Source organism: Phyllobates terribilis, unplaced genomic scaffold (assembly GCF_046119375.1).
Source record: "Phyllobates terribilis strain yellow unplaced genomic scaffold, ASM4611937v1 Scaffold_1__5_contigs__length_1240528914, whole genome shotgun sequence".
Lineage (NCBI taxonomy): Eukaryota > Metazoa > Chordata > Amphibia > Anura > Dendrobatidae > Phyllobates > Phyllobates terribilis.
Window position 1 is genome coordinate 1143809251 of NW_027362761.1, and position 16016 is coordinate 1143825266.

A 16016-nucleotide genomic window follows, 5' to 3' on the forward strand; every position below is an offset into this window, starting at 1 on the left:
TTACGGTGCCACGCCGTACCCGGATTACTTTGCCCGCTGAAAAAGAGACAGTCATTTCCTTACCCCTTAACACCCACTGACAACTTGAGGGGGTTGAAGTATTGATCGAGCCGAGGACCCCAAGTGGGGGTAAGCTAAACCCACCAGTTGCTCGCACTCTGGCCGTCGTGAGGAACGGGAGAGTCCCTGTCAGGCTAAACAACACCTCAGACGTAGGCCTAGCCCTTGAAGCCGGCACTCAACTTGCCCGGGTATATGCTCTACCCACGGAAGTGAATCCCATTGGACCCCTAAAATTCACCCCGTCTACAGAAGGCGACTGGACGGTAACCGTCTCAGCCATAAACGCTCAAGTAGACGATGAAGACATTGGGAGAAAACTACGGGAAAAAGTACAGCTAGACACGTCTCAATACACCAAACAAGAAGTGTCTCAAGTGGAGGAACTCCTGCGGGAACACCAAGACTCCTTTGCAAAGCATGACACAGACTTTGGGTGTACCACCAGTATCCAGCACGAGATACCCACAGGCGATACCCCCCCTATCCGCGAGAGGGAATCCACAAGAGCTACTACCCGGATCAGAGAGACTGTAAGCGGGACCTCTGGCGAGAGGCCGAAGTATTCCTTTCTTTCAGCGAAGTCTGCTGTTCCTGTTTTCTTCGGCTGGGACGCCTTCCTGCAAAGACAGACAGGCCTGCACCGGGGGACACATCCTTCTGGAGTAAAGGACTGGTAACGTGTGAGTAGGGACAGTGAGGGTCAGCTTATAAGTACACGTTATTGCTGTGAACATTTACGGTTGTCATTTATTGTGTTCTGCTGTGTTAAAAATGTATACAAGTAAAGATACGGTTATCAAGATAGAGTCTGTGTGTGGGGATCTTGCTGGGCCAGATCATGGATATCAACGCGCTTCCTTGCCCGCGGTCACTTCAGCAGCTCTGGAGTATAATGCAAGATATAACTCAGGATCAGTAAAGGATAAATAATGTAATGTATACAGTATAGAGAGTGCAGCTCTGGAGTATAATACAGGCTGTACCGTATTTTTCGGACCATAAGACGCACCTAGGTTTTAGAGGAGGAAAATGGAAAAAAAATTAAGCAAAAAATGTGGTCATGATGCTCCGTTAAGTGGGACGGGGTCTGCTGCTGACACTGTTATAGGGGTAATGTCCCCCAATTCTGTTAATATCCCCCATCTTGGTATATATGGCCCCCTCGTTCCTGTTATTCGTGGCCCTCATCCCCATCCTCATATGCATGGCACCCCTCATCCCCATTCTGGTATGCATGGCACCCCAATCACCCATCCTGATATGCATGGCCCCCCTCATCCTGGTATGCATGGCACCCCTCATCTCCATCCTGGTATTCAAAGCACCCCTCATCCTGGTATGCATGGCACCCCTCATCCTGGTATGCATGGCACCCCTCATCCTGGTATGCATGGCACTCCTCATCTCAATCCTGGTATTCAAGGCACCCCTCATCCTGGTATGCATGGCACCCCTCATCCTAGTATTCAAGGCACCCCTCATCCTGGTATGCATGGCACCCCTCATCCTGGTATGCATGGCACCCCTCATCCTGATATGCATGGCACCCCTCTTCCTGGTATGCATGGCACCCCTCATCCTGGTATGCATGACACCCCTCATTCTGGTATACATGGCACACCTCATCCTGGTATGCATAGCACCCCTCATCCTGGTATACATGGCACCCCTCATCCTGGTATGCATGGCATCCCTCATCCTGGTATGCATGGCACACCTCATCCTGGTATGCATGGCCCCCCTCATCCCAGTATGCATGGCCCCCCTCATCCTGGTATGCATGGCCCTCCTCATCCTCTTCCTGGTATGTATGGCACCTTTCGTCCCTCTCTCTGATATGTATGGCACCCTACATCCCTCTTCTTGGTGTGCATGGCACCCCTCATCCCTCTTCGTGATATGCTTGGCACCCCTCCATCCTGGTATGCTTGGCACCCTCTGATCCCCATCATGCTGCACACAAAAAAATAAACAATTATACTCACCTCCCCTCTGCTGCCGACACTTATCTCACTGTGTGAGGGGCGCATGACACCACTGCCTCACACTGTGAGATGCTCTGCCGGAATAGTCACTGCTCCCCACACCGGAACTGCGTGTGTGGGGAGCAGTGACCATTCACTCTCCTTAATAGCGCGCACACTGTACCCGCAGCGCAGCTCCTGCTGCCGCTCTGCAGTCTCGTGTGCCCGCTATTAAAGAGCATGAATTTTCACTACAACCCATGGGAGTGGATTGTAGTGAATATTCATGCTATTTAATAGTGGTCACACATGACCGCCGAGCACAGCAGGAGCCGCGCTGCTGGTACAGTGTGCGCGTTATTAAGGAAAATTAATATTCACTGCTCTCCACGCCTGTGGGCATGGGGAGCAGTGAATATTCATTTTCTTTAGCAGCGGGCGCAATGCTCCTGCCTCCTGTGCCCCGCTCATCCCCCACTGCCGCTCCCCCACCACCCACATCCATAGTATACATATATATTCGGACTATAAGACGCACCCCCCACTTTCCTCCAAAATTTTGCGTCTTATAGTCCGAAAAATTCGGTAACTCACGATCAGTACAGGATAAGTAATGTAATGTAATGTACACAGTGACTGCACCAGCAGAATAGTGAGTGCTGCTCTGTAGGATAATACAGGATATAACTCAGGATCAGTACAGGATAAGTAATGTAATGTATGTACACAGTGACTGCACCAGCAGAATAGTGAGTGCAGCTCTGGAGTATAATACAGGATGTAACTCAGAATCAGTACAGGATAAGTAATGTAATGTATGTACACAGTGATTCCACCAGCAGAATAGTGAGTGCAGCTCTGGAGTATAATACAGGATGTAACTCAGGATAAGTAATGTAATGTATGTGCACAGTGACTGCACCAGCAGAATAGTGAGTTCAGCTCTGGAGTATAATACAGGATGTAACTCAGGATCAGTAGTGTAATGTATGTACACAGTGACTGCACCAGCAGAATAGTGAGTGCTGCTCTGTAGGATAATACAGGATGTAACTCAGGATCAGTACAGGATAAGTAATGTTCTCTATGTACACAGTGACTGCACCAGCAGAATAGTGAGTGCAGCTCTGGAGTATAATACAGGATGTAACGCAGAATCAGTACAGGATAAGTAATGTAATGTATGTACACAGTGACTGCACCAGCAGAATAGTGAGTGCAACTCTGGAGTATAATACAGGACTCAGGATCAGTAGAGGATCAGTAATGTAATGTATGTACACAGTGACTGCACCAGCAGAATAGTGAGTGCTGCTCTGGAGAATAATACAGGATGTAATTCAGGATCAGCACAGGATCAGTAATGTAATGTATGTACACAGTGACTGGACCAGCAGAATAGTGAGTGCTGCACTGGAGGATAATACAGGATGTAACTCAGGATCAGTACAGGATATGTAATGTAATATATACATATATACAGTGACTGCACCAGCAGAATAGTGAGTGCTGCTCTGGAGAATAATACAGGATGTAATTCAGGATCAGTACAGGATCAGTAATGTAATGTATGTACTCAGTGACTGTGTCTCGCCCCCAGGGCCGTGGGGTACTCTGCAGCCGGGCCTATGGATGCCGATGGGGGATATCACGGTGGCTGGCCCGGTCCGTGGCCCAGGGCGGTCACCAAAAAGGGGATTATTTATAGGGGATTTATAAAGTGTTTGTGACGCCACCTGTGGAATGCGGCTAAAGGAAGCAGCCGCTGCGGAGCAGTCCTCTGGAGCAGGTGTTGTGGCAGCAGGGGGTGGTGTGGCTCTCCACAGGTAATGCTAGCTCCAGGGCAGTGTAGGAAATGTAAGTTGCACTGGACGTTGTAGTGACGGGAGGCAGGAGGGCGCAGATGAAAGAATGGACGGAGGCAGTACGGTGCAGTCATCCGAGTTTTTACTCACAGCTCTTATGACGGTTCCACTGGTGCACTGTACGGGTGCCAGCCTCCCACGTCGCGCTGCGTTCACCAGGCAGGGGTTCAGCTCTTCCTCAGGCAGATTAGAAGCACCTGGCAGAACCCCACTTTCTTGTGTTCCTAGCTAGACCGTCTTCACGCTGGGTCTTCTCCCTCCTGCCCTGCGCTTCCCCACTCTCAATCCCGCTCGGGTGCTCTGAAGTCCCTCCTGTCTTGCTGGAGTTCCCAGACCTACTTGACCCTCACGGGGATTAGAATGCTGCTTCGGCAACTGACTATAAAAGCCAGAAGCCTCCGGTTTTCCCAGCCGAGACTTGGGGTAACAAGGCTGACTCAGGGGCCAGTCCCCTTCTTGCGGCCTACGATCCCTCTGTCTTCTGACAGATTCGGGGCGTACGGGTGCTGTCCCGCACTCGCTGTACCCCCTGGGATCCCTTCTTTAGATCGGAGCCTACTCCTCTGCTCCCCTCCTGGGCCTCTAGGACTGGGCCCTACTTGTGGAGCAGAGCTCCTAGAGAGACTCTGCTCCCTGTCTGACTGACACTCTCTTCTGTTCTACTCCTACTAAGATGGCTTCCCTTTTTATATCTCACTCTATAGTGCTCCCCTAAACTGCTTCCTCCACCCACACCCACTACTGGTTCCCCCTACCTTTGGGTTCCTCCCACTCCAGCCAGGGTCAGGGCTCAGCTCTTCGCACGCATGTTGCCCTTCCAGCCGGCCTGGAGCAGTGTAGTGTTGGATGCAGGTGTTGGGGTTCCGGGCAGCACTCCCTCCTTACCTGAGAGAAGGAGACACCACACCTCTGGGTGAGGTGCAGTACCTCTGTGGCGACTGGACCCTCAGGGGCGCCACAACTGCACCAGCAGAATAGTGAGCGCAGCTCTGCAGTATAATACAGAATATGACTCAGGATCAGTACAGGATCAGTAATGTAATGTATGTACACAGTGACTGCACCAGCAGAATAGTGAGTGCAGCTCTGGAGTATAATACAGAATATAACTCAGAATCAGTACAGGATAAGTAATGTAATGTATGTACACAGTGACTGCACCAGCAGAATAGTGAATGCAGCTCTGGAGGATGATACCGGAGGTAACTCAGGATCAGTACAGGATAAGTAATGTAATGTATGTACACAGTGACTGCACCAGCAGAACAGTGAATGCAGCTCTGGAGGATGATACCGGAGGTAATTCAGGATCAGTACAGGATAAGTAATATAATGTATGTACACAGTGACTGCACCAGCAGAACAGTGAATGCAGCTCTGGAGGATAATATAGGATGTAATTCAGGATCAGTAATGTAATGTATGTACAAAGTGACTGCACCAGCAGAATAGTGAGTGCAGCTCTGGAGCATAATGTAGGATGTAACTCAGGATCAGTTCAGGATAAAGGATGTTGGGTCTTCTACTTGGAGAACACTTCATAAATACTATATCCCCTTTGTAAATTAAAAACACTCTATACTTGCCTACCGCACTGGCGGCTTTCCAGCGTTGTTGGTGCTGGATCTTCTGGGGCTCGCGTGACATTGTTATGCCACATGAGCTCTGCAGCCCATCAGCAGCCGTTATTGAGCGGTGTACTCTCACTTCCTTTGGAAGAGGCTCAGACGTCAGAGTAGGTGAGAGCTCTGCAGACCATTAGTGGCATGACAATATCATGTGAGCCTCAGGAGACCCGGCACTGGTATGGGAGTTGACTATAGTATTTAAGAAGGGGGCGGCCTGGTCGTGGACAACCCCTTTAAGTCATAACAGCTTTCACTCTGCTGTGAAGAACATTTTCCAATGTGTCTATTGAATATGTGTCCATTTATCCAAAATATTGTTTTAATTATAGATTCAACAGAACATTAAAAGACAATTGGTTACAAAGGTGAAAATAGTCTTTTACTTAATTCCCTGCACCTAATAAACATAGCGCCGCCACATCAGAGAAAACATACATTGGATATGTCTGTCCCATGTGTAACTATACTGCATCATTGTAACTAAAAGACTTTGCATCGCCACCTAATGGTAAAAAGCAGTACTGCAGCAATTTTTTACAATAATTATATTTTTATTAATTAAGGAAAAATTAAAACCTGGCGCCCCTGTACAAGAGGCATTTCCAAATCATAACTTATATTTCAAATATTATCATAAAACAAGAGAAATGCAGTATGTGTTGATTACAGCACATCTTTACATTAGTCTCTTACTTATATATAGCTTGATGTAGTTTATGGGGCTTCAGTAAGTGGATACAGGGAACAAATGTTTGGTGCGTGCTGAGAAGCAGATGTGGAGGGAACTCGAGCACGGTGGGTGGTTCACAGCAGAAGTCATTAAATCTTACAGACAGAGGCCACAGAGCCAGGGACGACTGCGAGTCCTGGTAAATATGTAAGGCTTAGAAGGACATGTTCTGTACACTGTGACACATTGTTCCATGAATCTGGCACCAAATCAACTACGTCAGATCTTTTCTTAATTCAGACTGTTACCTGTCTACAAACCAATTCCCAAACTTTAAAGGGTATGCTCACACTACGTTACAGGTTATATATCGTAAGTGATGCATAAATAGATGAGAATGTTTGTAAATAAATTGTTTTGGTTATCCTGTATTATACTCCAGAGCTGCACTCACTATTCTGCTGGTGCAGTCACTGTGTACATACATTACATTACTTATACTGTACTGATCCTGAGTTACATCCTGTATTATACTCCAGAGCTGCGCTCACTATTCTGTTGGTGCAGTCACTGTGTACATACATTACATTACTGATCCTGAGTTACATCCTGTATTATACTCCAGAGCTGCACTCACTATTCTGCTGGTGCAGTCACTGTGTACATACATTACATTACTGATCCTGAGTTACCTCCTGTATTATACTCCAGAGCTGCACTCACTATTCTGCTGGTGCAGTCACTGTGTACATACATTACATTACTGATCCTGAGTTACATCCTGTATTATACTCCAGAGCAGCACTCACTATTCTGCTGGTGCAGTCACTGTGTACATAAATTACATTACTTATCCTATACTGATCCTGAGCTACATCCTGTATTATACTCCAGAGCTGCGCTCACTATTCTGCTGGTGCAGTCACTGTGTACATACATTACATTACTTATCCTGTACTGATCCTGAGCTACATCCTGTATTATACTCCAGAGCTGCGCTCACTATTCTGCTGGTGCAGTCACTGTGTACATACATTACATTACTTATCCTGCACTGATCCTGAGTTATATCGTGTATTATACTCCAGAGCTGCACTCACTATTCTGCTGGTGCAGTCACTGTGTACATACATTACATTACTGATCCTGAGTTACATCCTGTATTATACTTCAGAGTTGCACTCACTATTCTGCTGGTGCAGTCACTGTCTACATAAATTACATTACTTATCCTGCACTGATCCTGAGTTAGAATCTGTATTATACGCCAGAGCTGCACTCACTATTCTGCTGGTGCACTCACTGTGTACATACATTACATTACTTATCCTGCACTGATCCTGAGTTATATCGTGTATTATACTCCAGAGCTGCACTCACTATTCTGCTGGTGCAGTCACTGTGTACATACATTACATTACTGATCCTGAGTTACATCCTGTATTATACTCCAGAGCTGCACTCACTATTCTGCTGGTGCACTCACTGTGTACATACATTACATTACTTATCCTGCACTGATCCTGAGTTATATCGTGTATTATACTCCAGAGCTGCACTCACTATTCTGCTGGTGCAGTCACTGTGTACATACATTACATTACTGATCCTGAGTTACATCCTGTATTATACTCCAGAGCTGCACTCACTATTCTGCTGGTGCACTCACTGTGTACATACATTACATTACTTATCCTGCACTGATCCTGAGTTATATCGTGTATTATACTCCAGAGCTGCACTCACTATTCTGCTGGTGCAGTCACTGTGTACATACATTACATTACTGATCCTGAGTTACATCCTGTATTATACTCCAGAGCTGCACTCACTATTCTGCTGGTGCTGTCACTGTCTACATAAATTACATTACTGATCCTGTACTGATCCTGAGTTACCTCCTGTATTATACTCCAGAGCTGCACTCACTATTCTGCTGGTGCAGTCACTGTGTACATACATTACATTTCTGATCCTGAGTTACATCCTGTATTATACTCCAGAGCAGCACTCACTATTCTGCTGGTGCTGTCACTGTCTACATAAATTACATTACTGATCCTGTACTGATCCTGAGTTACCTCCTGTATTATACTCCAGAGCTGCACTCACTATTCTGCTGGTGGAGTCACTGTGTACATACATTACATTACTGATCCTGTACTGATCCTGAGTTACCTCCTGTATTATACTCCAGAGCTGCACTCACTATTCTGCTGGTGGAGTCACTGTGTACATACATTACATTACTGATCCTCTACTGATCCTGAGTTACATCCTGTATTATACTCCAGAGCTGCACTCACTATTCTGCTTGTACAGTCACTGTGTACATACATTACATTACTGATGCTCTACTGATCCTGAGTTACCTCCTGTATTATACTCCAGAGCTGCACTCACTATTCTGCTGGTGGAGTCACTGTGTACATACATTACATTACTGATCCTCTACTGATCCTGAGTTACCTCCAGTATTATACTCCAGAGCTGCACTCACTATTCTGCTAGTTGTCATTGGAAAGAATTATGTATAATAACAATGCAATCTATCAGGATTGCGTGTATTTTAGTAGCACAGTACATGTACCGTATACTGTATTCTTCATAACAACCTCTGAGCTTTTGTTGCCATCACTGACAATTACAAATTCAGATCTGGAAACCAGTTACATGCCCACCAATGTTTGGTGAATGGGCTGTGGTAGGGGTAAAAATCACAAAAATTGCTAACAGTTTTGAGCAACCGCTTAATGCAGAAAACTGGCCTAAATCTTTCATGAATTTCCCTCCATATAGTTCCAAATCCCCTGCTCCTCTTCACATTGCTATAAAGTTACATGATAAGAGCTGTTTCTTTATATACAGTTACATCACATGTCGTGTCCCTGACTTTGATGCGGGCTCGCATGCTGAGCCTGCATCTGTCTTGGCTGATTATGACTGAATTATTCCGCCATCATCTGCCTCTAACAGCCAAGGCTAAATCTCTGAAAGCGGCATTTAACACGCGCCAGCAGGGGGACGCATCATTCCACGCGCCCATCAGTGCCTGTGATCGCCGGGCGCAGATGGTTTGCCATGACAGCTGGGAGTCTGCTGAAGACCTCTGTACTTGTCATGATGGTTCTCCTATGACAGCCAGCAGTCATAGGAGACCATGATTTTCACTATACATATCAGTCGATGCCCTGCTATGAAATGCCACGAAAGCACTGAAAACCACCTACGATTAGCCAAGAATGGGCGATCATCAGTCAGGATCTGATATCCAGCTGCCGTGGCGAAGGGCGGAAGTGTTGGAAAATAGGGGTCAACTCTGTAACTATTGAGTCTGTACATAAACTTCATGTATTTGTCAATAAAAGTTTAAAAACTTCTGTACTTCAGTAACCATAGAAACATGCAAATAAAAGATCTAAAAACACTGAAGCAACAAATTATGCGAAAACTAAAATTGGTATGAGTCTCAAAACTTTTGGCCACGACTGTCTGTAGTGTTATATGCATCAGGGTCACAATGTGATATTTTTCACCATTTAGACTGCGGAGGCTGCGGCTTGGAAATAAAAAATGGGCAATCACTAGTTGCTCTGGAGAAACACTGGCACTTGGACTGTTTCAAATGCAAGACCTGCGGAGTCCATTTGAAGGCAGAATATATTAGCAAGTAAGTGGGTATATCAGATATATAGACTATGGCCCCAGTATTACAACAGGGTGAGTGATAAGTGTGTGATCCATTGGGGGTCCCATGAACATGGGCTGCAGAGGTGATCAAACGGAGTCCGAACTTAAATGAGTGAGATGCTGCCTTTGTCTGTACATAGTGATCCAAGTATATAGTGCCAAGAGGGTGGTGTCTCACTCTTGCAGAGCGGCCCACCGGAGGATTTTCCTGTTCTCCTGTGGGCCAGTCCAAGCCTGCCCACCAATCATAAAGCAAAGGCATATCATGGAGATCAGTTGGTTGTAGCTGGGTTATATAGTCCCGTATACAGATTGTAAATGGCATTGTTCCATGATATTAACCCTTGACATCCTGTCTATCTTGCAGAGATGGGATTCCTTATTGTGAAATGGACTACCATGCTATGTTTGGCATCAAATGTGATCACTGTGAGAAGTTCATCACGGGCCGAGTGCTGGAGGTAATCGCACCAAGCAAGAAATCTTTATTTAAGATGTAAAATTATTATTGATCTTCTGCCCATATTGTAAAGTTTACATCTATCTACACGTATGCAGAAGTGATGACATTCTGTCCATCTGTCACCTGATCCTGCAAACAATCGGCGGCCTCAGCGGTCAGGTGACAGATTGGATCGGACATCATTTCTTCCAGTCCCAGCAACACTGGAGTGTCGGAGATTTGGAAGGGGAAGTACCGTGACACTTCAGTTTCTGTTACAGATCCCTTCTTTCTACAGTTTTTAAATAGCAGAAGAAATAGTGGAAAAAATAGTGGAAGAAATAGTGGAAGAAATAGTGGAAGAGATCTTTTTGAAGCTACAGTACTGGGCAAACGTTTTAGACAGGTGTGAAAAAAATACTGCTAGGTAAGAAAAGTAGGAATGCTTCCAAAAACTGAACTGTTAATAGTTTAATTCTATCAATTAACCAAATGCAAAGAGAATGAATAAAAGAGAAACCTAAATTACATCAATATTTCGGGTCACCACCCTTTGCCTTCAAAACAACATCAAAGTATCAATTCCTCTTGGTAGATGTGAACACAGTTTTTGAAGGAACTAGACAGTGAAGTTGTTTCAGACATCTTGGAGAACCAACCACAGATTTTCTGTGGATGTCGATGTGCAAAACCTTCTGCCTCCTCATGTAAACCCAGACTGACTGGATGATGATGAGATCAGGGCTCTGCGGGGGCCGGATCATCACTTTCAGGTCTCCTTGTTCTTCTTTACCCTGAAGATAGTTGTTAATGACATTGCCTGGATGTTTGTGGTCATTGTCCTGCTGGAGAATAAATTTGGAACCAATCAGACACCTCCCTGATGATGTTGCATGACGGTTAAGTATTTGCCTGTATTTCTCAGCATTGAGGACACAAGGAAATTGGCAACATTGAGGACTGTAGATGCAGTGGTCGGCCAAGGAAACTTAGTGCAGCAGATGAAATCAGAAGATGTCCAGCAGTGCCATCAGCTCAGAACTGGCAGCAATCAGTGGGACCCAGCTACATCCATCTATTGTTTGCAGAAGTGGTCTACATGGAAGAATTGCGGCCAAAACCATACCTTCTACGTGGAAACAAGGCAAAGTGACTCAACTATGCAGACAAATGGCAACTGGTGTGCTGGACTGATGAGCCAAAGTGTGAAATATTTTTCTGTAACAGAAGACAATTTTTTTTTGGTGCCAACGAGCAGGAGAGCAGCACAATAATGAGTGTCTGCAGGCAGCAGTGAAGCATAGTGGAAGCTCTTTACAAGTTTGGGGCTGCATTTCAGAGAATGGAGTTAGGGATTTGGTCAAGATTTATATTGTCCTCCAATCTGTGAAATATAGATGCTTATCAATCATGCCATATTATCAGGGAGGCGTCTGATTGGCTCCAAATTTATTCTGCAGCAGGACAACGACGTCAAACATACAGCCAATGTCATTAAAAACAATCATCAGAGTAAAGAAGAAGAAGGAGTCCTGGAAGCGATGATCTGGCCCCCACAGAGCCTTGATCTCATCATCATCCAGTCTGTCTGGGATCACATGAGGAGACAGAAAGTTTTGTACAAGCCTCATACACAGAAGATCTGTGGTTAGTTCTCTAAAATTGTGGAGCAGCCTCCTTGACGAGTTTCTTCAAAAACTCTGTGTAAGGTTACCTAGAAGAACTGATGATTTGATTTAGATTTTTCTGTTGTTCGTTCTCTTTGCATTTTGTTAGTTGATAAAAATAAACTGTGAACACTTTTAAATCATTTTTACTATGCAGCATTTTTTCTACACCTGCCTAATAAAGTTTTGCTCAGTACAGTGGTTCACACAGAGTTTTCTGAGACATTCAAAAGCGATAAGATTTTCAAGCAGAAAATGCTTCAGGAAATGCTTTTTTTTGCAGCCTAGTTTGGACAGGTTTCCTTATGAATCTGCTTCAAAGAAGTCACATGCACTTTTTTCCACCGGATTTTTTATTACAACCTGTCCCGGAAAGGAAAAAACTGGATTTCCTTCCAAAAAATGAATTGTAAGAGTTTGTCATTAGTTTTGAAGCAGTTTTTGAGTAGGATTTTTAGGGTGTGTCTATTCTCAAAAACTCCTAAAAAAACCTCTGAGAACACAACCTTGGGGTAGGAGCACACGACCATTTCCTCTCCATCTGGGAAAAACTAACTGATTGTTTTGATCAAACTTTGATCAGAATTTGATCAGAGTGGCATCAGTGTTTCTCAGAGGTGGAGGGAAAAGACTTTCTCCACTGTCTCCATTCTGTCAGTCCATGAAAATCAGACCACACTATGGGTGACTGTGCGAGTTCTGTAGAGGTTTGGGCTCAGGGTACCCCAGTTTGACATTTTTTCCTTTTTTTTGTGTATGTTATTTATTGATTTTCTTTTTAATCCTTTTATCTTTGTATAAATTCTGCAACCTAAAATACGTAACTTATGTTCTATTGTATTTTGAAAAACATCTCCTCGCCACGTGTCATCCTCAAGACATGGTGGGAAGTCACATGTAATAAAAAGAAATCCTTTTTTCACATTATCCCCTGTCACATGGAGAGTTACAAACCGCTCCCTCTTAGGAACCATTCCTGAAATTCGCCCAACTACACCGCAGAGCATGCGAAGGATTAGTTATTAATGAATTAGTTTCTAAGATGTGGCGACTGTGGTAAATGACAGGATCTTCTCTCGGTGCAGCCTGTCGGCAGAGGAATCGGTGACAACTGACATTGGGATTTCAGAAAGAGAATATATTTTTTTTCTGTTTGTGTTTATTGCTATATACAAAAGTGTAAAAAAATCGAAAACCCTATAAAATGTAAATTTATGGTAATAGGAATCCCACCATCTGATTAAGGGGGTCACAGCAAAGAGGAACTGGTACTACAGATCTCTTCTATGCACTTGTATGTAGGAGAGCTTGCAGTACCATTTGCAGCCACTACACAATGTATTGAGCTGGGTCCCCTTTCCATCATCCAATCAAAGTGCTTGGCGGTAGTCAAACCCCCACTAATCAGATATCAAAGTCCCAGAGAACCCCTTTAAAATCTTATTCTTTCACCTTGCTATAGTAGACCGATATATAGACTATAAACAACATTCAGTGTTGTCATACTAAAGACAAATACCCATTTTACATTTAAGCCATAAAGTAACATATTTGACTCTTAAAGGTCAACAGGAGAACAAAAACCTAAAAAGATGACCTGGAATATAAGTTGGTATGCATGCAGCATTTGGCGCATGTTCACACTTTCCACTAAACAGACAAAACCTAAGACAAAAACAAAAGGAGCAAATACCTTGCAGCAAATAAATAAATAGCAATAGCGCATGAAAATAATATAGGATACTTAGTTAACATAATTTTAATTTAAAAAAACGTAAAAGCCATCCCACCGCGTCAAGGTGACCTTATTCGGGACGGTCCTAGCCTCGAGTATTAAAACCTTATCATATGTCAAATGATGAAAATGTGAATGATGGCCGACGTCAAATGACGGAAATGTGAATAATGTTCAACTCAAAGCTTCCTTTTCTTTGAGCTCGACATTACGTTTATATAGCTCCCTATGGTTTAGTGTCCGTTAGTTGGGGTCTTGGTCCTGCTCGGCCCTTATTCACATTAACTTCATTTTACACATGGTAAAGTTTTAATACTAGAGGTTAGGACTGTCCCAAATAGGGTCACCTTGACGTGGTGCAATGGCTTTTACGTGTTTTTTTTAATCAAAATTATGTTAACTAAGTCCCCCATGTTATTTTCATGCACTATTCCTATTTATTCATTTATTTCTTAACTGCAGGGTATTTTCTCATTTTGTTTTTATCTTAGCTTTTGTCTCATCTGAGAGAAGCATAATGTAGGAAAAATTGATGCTAAATGCAACAATGTGTCACTTAGTTTACTGGGTGCAGCGGTTGTGACACAATCAGAGTTTTTAGATGTAGCTTGTAGCCAAGCTTAGAAAGTTTCCCCCGCCCACACCACTGATTGGCAGCTTTCTGTGTACATTCTATATCGATAGCTGCTAATCAGTGCTGAGGGCGTGGTTGGACTAGGAGGCACGTAAGCAGCTAGTCCAGCAGTGACAGCACTCATCATATTGCAACAACAGCACACAGCCTAGTAAGTGACATGTTGATGGAATCAGAGTCCCTGTCCTTACATCATGCTGCCCTCAGATTACATTCCAAAAATCTGCTAATAGAATCCCTTTAAGTCTAGAGAAAACACTTCTATTAATCTTCTGGTACATTCAGATGGTTTATAACAAAAATATGGTGAGTTGAGTTGTGGAGAGAAACCCTATGTAACAAATCCTATTGCTTCCTTGTAGGCCGGGGAGAAACATTACCACCCAACATGTGCGCGATGTGTCCGCTGCAACCAGATGTTTGCCGAGGGAGAGGAGATGTACCTGCAAGGTGAGCTTTGTGTTATCCTATACCACCATGATGTCTCATGTCATGGAAGCATGTGATGGTGTACAGACAGCAGGAAGGGTCTTTAGTACATGACTACCCTGCAATTATCATGAACGAATGTTCCTAGGATGGTGTTGAGAAGGTTCTTCTCAGTCACTGTGTGGCGCCCCTGAGGGTTCAGTCGCCACAGAGGTACTGCACCTCAACCAGAGGTGTGGTGTCTCCCTTCTCTCAGGTAAGGAGGGTGCGCTGCACGGAACCCCAAACACCTGCATCCAACACTACACTGCTCCAGGCCGGCTGGAGGGGCAACATGCAGAGCGCAGCTGCTGAGCCCTGACCTGGCTGGAGTGGGGGGAACCCAAAGGTAGGGGGAACCAGTAGTGGGTGTGGGTGGAGGAACTAGTTAGAGGGAGCACTTTGGTAGGGGTATAAATAGGGAAGCCATTTTAGGGTGGCAGTTCAGTTCTAGGGAGCAGTTCAGAAGAACAGCTCGGGACAGTTCAGAAAAACAGTCCGGGAGCAGAGTCTCATTAGGAGATCTGCTCCACAAGTAGGGACAAGTTAGGCGGCCCAGGAGGGGAGCAGGGAGTAGGCTCCGTTCTAAGAGAGGATCCCAGGGGGTACGGCGCGTGCAGGACGGCACCCGTACACCCCGCATCTGTCAGAAGACAGAGGGATCGTTGCCGCGTTCTAATCCCCAGGAGGGTCAAGTAGGTCCCGGATCCGACGTACAGGAATGACTTCAGAGCACCCGAACGGGTTTCAGAGTGGGCAGTGCAGGGCAGGAGGGAGAAAGACCCAGCGTGAAGACGGTCAAAAATAGGAACACGAGAAAGTGGGGTTCTGCCAGGTATTCCCAAGCTGCCTGAGGAAGGATTGAACCCCTGCCCGGTGAACGCAGCGCGACGTGGGAGGCCTTCACCTGTACAGTGCACTTGTGGACTGCCTTAAGAACTGTGAGTAAAATCTCGGATGACTGCACTGGACTGCCTCCGTCCATTCTTTCATCGGCGCCATTGTTCCCCCTGCGCTACAACGCCCAGCGCAACCCGCTCTCTCACTTTCACTGCCCTGAGGCCTGCTCCACCTGTGGGGAGCCGTCCCATCACAAGCTGCCCTAACATCTGTCTCAGAGGACTGTCGCAGCGCTGGTGATCCTCACCAGGCACCACAGGTGGCGTCACGAACTTTCCAAAACCCCATAT

General features: G+C 45.2%; 1 protein-coding gene across 1 annotated transcript in view; it reads left to right on the forward strand.

The window, feature by feature from the left end:
- The window catches only part of ABLIM2 (actin binding LIM protein family member 2), a 197085-nt gene that overhangs the window by 91928 nt on the left and 89141 nt on the right, over positions 1-16016 (forward strand). The window contains exons 5-7 of the mRNA XM_073647851.1: positions 9734-9860; positions 10248-10341; positions 14721-14808. Of these exons, the coding sequence (XP_073503952.1) occupies positions 9734-9860; positions 10248-10341; positions 14721-14808 (309 nt within the window). The remainder of the gene's footprint in view (positions 1-9733; positions 9861-10247; positions 10342-14720; positions 14809-16016) is intronic.